At 45.2% G+C, this 8,955-nt stretch overlaps 1 protein-coding gene across 1 annotated transcript; it reads left to right on the forward strand.

The window, feature by feature from the left end:
• The first annotated feature begins 3,361 nt into the window (after nucleotides 1–3,361).
• On the forward strand, nucleotides 3,362–8,701 carry LOC129741775 (uncharacterized). The gene is made up of 2 exons (XM_055733561.1): nucleotides 3,362–3,631; nucleotides 4,031–8,701. The coding sequence occupies exons 1-2, from the start codon at nucleotides 3,362–3,364 to the stop codon at nucleotides 8,699–8,701; spliced, it is 4,941 nt and encodes a 1,646-aa protein (XP_055589536.1).
• The last annotated feature ends 254 nt before the right edge of the window (nucleotides 8,702–8,955 follow it).

An 8,955-nucleotide genomic window follows, 5' to 3' on the forward strand; every position in this document is an offset into this window, starting at 1 on the left:
GATCATAAACGAATGAGCATATTTTTGTTATGAACTTTAGGTTCCCCATCGATGCAATTAGCGAGTTCTTGTTTAATTATGTAAGTAAATATTTTTAACTTTTTAAGCTTGATTAAGCGTATTTAAGTCAAAATCATATAGAAAAATATGCTTACGCAAAGCGACAACGATGACAGTTGGATTGAGATTTTTTATCTCAACACACATCTGAGATATTCAGAGTGGCCCACGTTTCCCTATGATTTACGTTACCCCACTATCCCCTTTTTATACAAACCTTCATGCCCTGATTAACCTAATGTTTCTGAATATCAAAAACGAGTTGCTATATTTACTTGAGTGTTCAATTTTTCCAACAGTAATTATTGAAATCCAACCCGTTTTTCTCAGAACATATTCTGCAACGATTAAAAACCACATCCGCTAACGAGCATGCTCTAGTTTCGAAGACAGTAGATACCTCAAAGGGACAGTTGTAAAAAGCGGAAGATTTCCAACTTCATCAAGATCTGTACGAAATGTCTACATTTGCTGCACCCAGTTCTTCAGTAAGTACGGCACCGAACAAATTTACCGCATTAAAGTTCGCATCTGAACATTCTCACAAGCCGAGGACCAGCATTAAAATCGCATTAAATGCCATTCATCAAACTGACCGCACACTTGTTCTTTGTTGCTTTTCGGCGATTTTGTGCAACGAGGTGAGCGGCTCGATGCGAAAATGAATCGTTTAATGCCCTTCTTCATATATGTATGTATGTATTTATGCACCTATAGTAGGAAGTACGCACTGCAGCTCGATGCATTTCTCGCTGAATGACAGTTAGTCTGTCTGTCAGTAGCGCGGAGAAGCAAGTGGAGAATCGAGTGATTGTTTGACAGTGATTGATTGAGCTGTTCGGATGAATATCGACTAATGGTTTACCAAACTTCGGGGATTGTCCATTTCGAAAATGTTGAGTCCTCTTTAATCCTTTCCTTTTGAAAGGAAGTAAGCGGAGCATCAAATTCCTTCACTGAAACACCGAACCGAGACTGAAATTTTTATTCAAATTTTTCTTTTGAGGAAAAATTAGATTTTTGGGAATCAAAATTCCTTATTGTATTCAAAAATCACTTTTATGTATTCCTTCTTAAGAATTTGCAACAAAAGAGAAGTTTTTTCCCGCCAAAGACCTCTGAAATGTTGCCCAATGTAAGTTGATGTTCTTTACTGATAAATTTGCACAGGCATCAAAATTTGTCAAACAATTACCGGCACTCAAGTGGCCGAGTGGTCAAAAATTTCCATAAAATATGAAAATATCTTCACTTCACCTTCTCCCGGGATCATCGGGTGTGTTCAACATCGGTCAAGAATTGCAGTACAACATATTTTCGCATATATGATAAAGTATCGCCCGGGCACTCGGAAAGTGCACCCATGCCGCGCCTTGTCCTAAAGCTGAGTAAGAAAGCGAACCGAATAAGGGAAACGAAACAAAAAAAAAAGGCTGAAAGGAAGGAAGGAAGAAACGGAAGGTTACTCCAAAGATCACTCCCCCCATAACGGCAGCATATATTTAGCCGCTATACAACTACTGATCGCTTATGTTGATGCACTTCGAAGTGCCCCTGCGATATGTTGCAGACAGGAGAGAGACCGCAGAGCCTGGGACCCAAATCATCAACCCAGTCACTATGTAGCAAAAAGAGGTAAAAAAAACTCCCAACTACCAACAACAACAGTAACACCAGAAACATAGCCGACAAGTCATGAAGCTGAAAAGTGCCCCCGGATAAGCGCGTTTTTATCTTCCATCCCCCTCGATTCCGAAGGAAGCAGAAAACTCTCCCGCGATCCGCACCTTCTTACCCAATATCTACTCTGCACTCATTTGGTATGCCGAAAAACAACCAACTTGGAGTGAAACAGATCCCATGCACTTTCAGGTTGCCCCAGCAGCGGCCGTTTGGTTGGACCAATGTTGATCGGTACCGAGTCTCCGGGTGATTTTGTTGATGTTGTTATTGTTGATGTCGTTCGATCCATATACTCATCTTGACGCCGTCGCTGCGTTCTGTTGCTGTTGCGGTTGCTGCTGCTGCTGCTGCTGCCGTTGCGTACCGATAACATTATTCACCCTTTCAACCAACCCTTTGCAAAGTGGATAGGGTAGCCAGAGGGAAGATACTTATCATTTCTGCCAACTATGGATACTATTTTTAAGAATACAAGAGAATACGATTTTTGCATCTGCTTTAACAAAAATGAGAAAAAAATGGAAAAACATGGGTTCCAAAGAGTTTTAACTAATTATTTGAAAATTTCCATTAAGTCCGAAACACACATTAAAACCAAACATCTCCTTTTTCAACCTAGTAAGAGAAGTGGAGGTTCTGATAATTCCAATTTTTTTTCTTATTATACACCCAAAGAAGAGATGACGGAAATTCAATGCCAATTGATTGCATGCAAGATTGGCTACCAAACAATCTCACCTCAAATTAGGCTTTTCCAACTTGCAAATGTTGGTAGCGGCTGCTCGATTAGTTTGGCGCGAGAATGAGCATCAAGCCATCCAGCGAAGGTTGGGCGCCTTTGTAAAAGCCCATTAGTATTGAAAAAGTAGTCGTTCTCTGTAAGCGCCGCGAGACACTCTGATCATTGTCGCATAGTAGCATAAGGTCGGGTACCTTTTACAAAACCCAAGTAGCGTTAAGTTTGCGGTAGAATATAAGTCATTAAACTTATATCGCGGTGTTTTATTTCGGGAGTGATCCGTAAACCCCATATCGAGGGAAATTAAAACCGGTTATCAAAGTGTTGGGTGCGCCCATCACCATTCCCATCAGCCCACAGTGATACCCATTGATCGAGCAGAAATAAGCTCATCCCCGAGCTATTCGAGGCACTTCCGTCATCCCCAAACATGGTCCTTCGAACCGGATGGATAAGGATTCCGATGCTGTGAGGCCCGCCAAGATTTAATTTCCCGTTACCACACTCCAAATCCCGAAATTGGCTAACGAAACTGATCTGACGCCAAGACGCCATTTTGCCGCCAAGTTGGAATATTAATACAAGGCCTTGTTCTAGCCTTGAATGAGTTAGTAACATTCCAACTTAAATTACCTTTCTCGTTTTGTGCTGCTCTGGTTCCCTCATTCCCATACAGAAAACGCTTCTCCGGCTGAATCGGTCCTCAATATCTGCTGACTAGACCGTTCTCCAATTCCGGCTGTTCCTGGTTCCTGTTTTTATATAAATACAAGGTAATTTACTAGCCTTGAGCAGGTTAGTAAGATTCCAAGCTCCTACATCATCTCGTGCGGTACTACCGTGATTTAATTGACCATTTTAGATCGGCATTCATTCATCATGCCAATTGGAGCTGACGCAATTAAATCCAAGGCTCGGCTGCTGAAGCGCAACAGCATCCTGACGTCATTCACCGTGATCTGCCGTTTTGTGGAAAATTACGAGGAGGTAAACGATGCTGCGGAAGTGTCTTCACGGCTAGAAAGACTAGAGAAATTGTGGGACGACTTCCATGATACCCAGACGGAAATAGAAATCAACGACGAATCGACCGAAACAGCAGATCAACACTTTAAGGCTAGGGTAGAATTTGAAACGCAGTTCTACAAGGTAAAAGGGTTCTTGATTACGAAGGCCAACGAGCAGACAGCAAGCACACTCAACTCTTCTCATGCTGAACAGTCTTCTACCCATACACAACCCACTGTTCACGTAAAATTACCCCAAATTAACCTTCCTCGATTTTCGGGTCGCTTAGAAGAGTGGCTCACGTTTCACGACCACTTTATTTCTTTAATCCACACATCAGATTTGCCGATAATCGAAAAATTTCAATATTTGCGAGGGCAACTTGATAAAGAAGCGCGGGGTCTTATCGAAACTTTGTCCCTTACACAAGCCAACTACTCTATTGCTTGGGATCTCCTGAATAAGCGTTATTCCAATACTAAGGTTCTCAAGAAGCGTCATGTGCAAATCCTCTATGACCTCCCAAAAATGAAATCGCAGAATGGCTCTGAGTTGCACAAATTGGTCGATACTTTTGAGCGAACAGTTAAGGTACTCAAGCAGTTGGGCGAGCCTACGGAGCAATGGGATACTCTGCTGATCCATCTATTAACTCACCGATTGGACAAGAAAACACACCGTGACTGGGAGGAGTTTTGTGCCGATAAGGACGATGAAACTACCGACATGCTGATATCGTTCTTGCATCGAAAGGTCAATGTCCTGCAAGCAGTTATTGAAGCTGGGAATGATGACGTCACCATCACCAAGAAGCCGCAGAAGACGGTTCGAGTTGGAAGTCATGGAGCCTTTCAACAGCCGCCAACCTACAAATGCATAGCCTGCCCAGAAACTCATCCATTGTTCAGATGCCCAGCCTTTGGACAATTAGCAGCTGAAGACCGAGAGCTGCTTTTGAGGAAGCATGCCCTCTGTTGTAATTGTTTCCGGAAAAACCACATCGCAGCCGAATGCAAGTCTACTGGAAGGTGTAGAGCTTGCGGAGAACGACATCACACTCTGGTTTGCCTCAAAAAACCCAGTACTGGACCATCAAGAGGAATTGCCGAGTCCAGCTCATACCGCCCGAGGCCACCACCGAACCACAACTCATCGCAGGCAACCGTTGCTGTTAGCTCCGAGCCAGTAAGCCTACCAGCAGTTTCGCACACCGATACGAGAGTTCTTCTTGCCACAGCCGTCGTTCTTTTAGTCACCGAAAATGGGGTAGAGATACCGGTCCGTGCCCTGCTAGATTCCGGGAGCGAGTGCCACTTCGCGACGGAGCGCCTTCGTCAACTACTGAACCTCCGAAGAGAACGAGTGAATCTTCCAATTTTGGGTATTGGTCAAACCAACACTCACGTCCGATCCAAAATAAGAGCCAAACTGAGATCCCGCATCTGCAACTTCGAGGCTGCCATCGAGATGTTAGTACTGCCGAAAGTCACCATGGATTTGCCAGGAGTTAGCCTTTCGCCGAACAATTGGAATATTCCACCCAGCATCCAATTAGCCGATCCATCTTTTCATGATTCCAACCCGGTCGATTTAATCATTGGGGCAGAAATTTTCTTCCACGTTTTCGCTGTTCCTGGTCAAATTTCCCTGGGTGAAGGCTTACCTCTCCTCATCAATTCTCGTTTGGGCTGGGTCGTCTCAGGTCGAGCAACGAAATCCACCACCACTTCCCCTCGTCTATGCAGCGTTGCTCGTGTACAAAATCTGGAGAAAACAATAGCGCGATTTTGGGAAATCGAAGAAGGAGGATTCGAAAACCGATATTCCGTGGAAGAAGCCGAATGCGAACGTCATTATCTCCAACACGTTTCTCGCCAAGCCGATGGTCGATACCTAGTTAAGCTGCCGACAAAGCCCGACGTTCTTGCAAAACTAGGTGATTCTAAGACAGCCGCCGTAAGAAGAATGCACCAAATCGAACGAAGGTTTTCCAATGATCCAGTACTAGCCGCCGAATATCGCAAGTTTATGGACGAGTACGAGTCTTTGGGTCATATGGTTCAAGTGAACGACGACATCGATCCAAATGTACCCAACTACTATTTACCCCACCACCCTGTAGTAAAGTCCAGCAGTTCCACGACTAAGGTGAGGGTCGTGTTTGACGCCTCGAACAAAACCCCAGGAGGACCCTCTCTCAACGATGCATTACTCGTCGGACCCACTGTCCAATCTGATCTCCGTTCGATTGTAATGCGCTCCAGAACTCATCCGATAATTTTGATTTGCGACGTCGAAAAAATGTACCGACAGATTTCCGTCGCCGCCGAAGATTTGCCGCTCCAGCGAATCGTGTGGAGAAAGTTTTCCGATCAGCCCCTTCGCACCTACCAGCTCACCACCGTGACCTACGGCACAGCTGCCGCTCCATTCCTAGCCACACGCACTTTGAAACAATTAGCCTTAGATGAGGGGTCTGAGTTCCCATTAGCTGCCCAGGCAGTTGAAGTCGATTGTTACGTTGACGATTTGATTACCGGTGCTAAAACCACAGTCGTAGCTCGAGAGTTGATAACGCAACTCATAGCCTTGCTGGAAAGGGGTAAAATGAACCTCCGTAAGTTTGCCTCGAACAATCAATCCATTTTAAAAAATATTCCCCCTGAAAACCTTGCCGTTCTACCAACTATTGATTTTGACCGTGACGACACCATAAAAACTTTGGGGCTTGTTTGGGATTACAAAGCAGATTGTTTTCTTTTCAAGATTCCCACATACACAACACAGGAAAAACCTCTGACGAAACGCAGTGTTCTCTCCCGGATCGCTCAACTGTATGATCCTTTAGGGCTTGTAGGGCCTGTTATCACATCTGCCAAATGTTTTATGCAGGAATTATGGTGTCTCGAAAGCGAATCTGGAAAACCCTGGGGTTGGGATGACCCGTTGCCTCAACAAGTGCAGGAGAGATGGGTCAACTACGAAAAGCAACTACCGAATCTAAACCAGCTGAAAATTGAAAGATTTGTGCTCATAAATCATCCAAAATCTGTCCAAATCCATTGTTTTTCGGATGCATCGGAGGTGGCATATGGGTGCTGCCTGTATATACGGTCAGAGAATTCAAAAGGCAAAGTCAAAATTTCCCTCCTATCATCTAGGTCACGTGTGGCTCCTCTTCGCAAGAAAAGCATTCCCCGCCTCGAGCTCTGTGGAGCACTTCTTTCTTCCGAACTGCATGCAAAGGTCGAATCTTCATTGAAACTGTCAGCACAAACATTCTTTTGGACGGATTCAAGCATCGTATTGCAGTGGTTGAATGCTTCTCCTGGAACCTGGCACACATTCGTCGCAAATCGGGTGGCGAAGGTACAGCAGCTGACAAAGAACTGTCGGTGGAATCACGTTAGTGGAGTGGAGAACCCTGCCGACCTAATTTCGAGAGGCATCTCACCAGCGGCAATAATCGAAAACGAGTTGTGGTGGAAGGGTCCGAGGTGGTTGGCTCAGCCCGAATCGAGTTGGCCGATCAACATCCCAATAGAAATCTCCGATGATACCAGCTTAGAACGCAAAGTAACTGTTGCGACGGCAGCTTTGCAACCCGAATCCGATGAGTTCCTGGATCGATACCTCTCACATTTTTCCGAATTTCACACAATGCTACGTTGCACTGCCATTGTGCGAAGGTTTCTCCGACATCTCAGATGCAGAAAGGCTTCCGTCGATAGTGGACCGTTATCGTGCACCGAAATCAGATCCGCTGAGCTGCGAATTGTTTCTTTGGTTCAGAAACAAATATTCCCTTCCGAATTTACAAATTTGACCTCCGATAAACCTGTCCACCGATCATCACCCCTACTATGGTTGAAGCCCTTTATCCGTCCGAGCGAATCTGTAATTCGCGTGGGTGGACGCTTACAACATTCTTGTGAGCCAGACGATGCAAAACACCAACTTATCCTTCCATCCAAACATCGGTTCACACAGCTTTTATTAGAATCCTTTCACCTACGTCTCCTCCATGCTGGACCACAACTACTTCTCAACGTTGTTCGCCTACGTTATTGGCCTTTAGGCGGACGCAATTTTGCTAGAAAGATTGTGCATCGATGTGTAACCTGTGTCAAAGCTAAACCAAACTTCATCCAGCAACCGATGGGTGATTTACCCAAGGCACGAGTCACGGAATCCAAACCATTTACATCATCTGGAGTAGATTTTTTTGGCCCTGTTTGGATTAAACCTGCACATAGAAAGGCAGCACCTGTGAAAGCGTACGTTGCCGTTTTTATATGTTTCGTCACACGGGCAATCCATCTTGAACTTGTTGCAGACCTTTCAACTGCAAAGTTCATCCAGGCTCTACGCAGATTCATTTCCCGCAGAGGCAATTGTCGGGACATCTTCAGCGATAATGGGACTAATTTCGTTGGGGCTCGCAACGAACTTAAGGAGTTGAACCGATGGAAAGCAGATAAAACCCATAACGATCTCATCGCCAAAGAATGTGTGCACAATGGAATTGAGTGGCACTTTATTCCTCCCCGAGCACCCCACTTTGGCGGCCTGTGGGAGTCCGCCGTTAAGTCCTGCAAACACCACCTCATCCGGGTTCTCGGCACGAGTGCTCTCGCATATGATGATATAGTCACCCTTCTGTGCCAAATTGAAGCTTGTGTAAATAGCCGTCCGATTCTCCCCTTGAAAGATGATCCCTTGGACCTCGAACCCCTTACCCCAGGTCATTTTTTGGTCGGTTGTTCTCTTAAGGAAATCCCAGAGGAAGACTATACCAATATCCCGCAAAACCGACTTAAAATGTGGCAATTAATTCAACAATTGAAGCAACGATTTTGGGCTCGTTGGCACACCGAATATTTGAACCATTTGCAGATGAGGACAAGGTGGAACAAGGCGCCGACGAAATTGCGAGTGGGTCAACTAGTTGTACTTCGAGAGGATAACGTAGCACAAATGAATTGGCCAACCGGCAGAATCACCGAACTCCATCCGGGGCCAGACGGAGCTGTGCGCGTTGTTTCGTTACGAACTGTGAGTGGAGTATGCAAAAGAGCAGTTAATCGGATCGCCTTGCTACCAGTCACCGATAACATCGATGAACAGCAGAATGATCAACCGCAGGTGACTGAGAGTACACCTGAAATTTCTTCACGTGCTGAAATGGGATTTCAGGGGGTGGGAGAATGATTGCATGCAAGATTGGCTACCAAACAAATTCACCTCAAATGAGGCTCTTCCAACTCGCAAATGTTGGTAGCGGCTGCTCGATTGGTTTGGCGCGAGAATGAGCAGCAAGCCATCCTGCGAAGGTTGGGCGCCTTTGTAAAAGCCCATTAGTTAGTAAGCCAGTAGCCTTTTGTCAAGCGCCGTGATAACTAAAACTCCGTCAGAATAAGGTTCGGGTGCCTTTATAAAAACCCATAAAACGTTGAAATTGTACG

The sequence above is a fragment of the Uranotaenia lowii genome, chromosome 2 (assembly GCF_029784155.1).
Source record: "Uranotaenia lowii strain MFRU-FL chromosome 2, ASM2978415v1, whole genome shotgun sequence".
In the NCBI taxonomy this organism is placed as follows: domain Eukaryota; kingdom Metazoa; phylum Arthropoda; class Insecta; order Diptera; family Culicidae; genus Uranotaenia; species Uranotaenia lowii.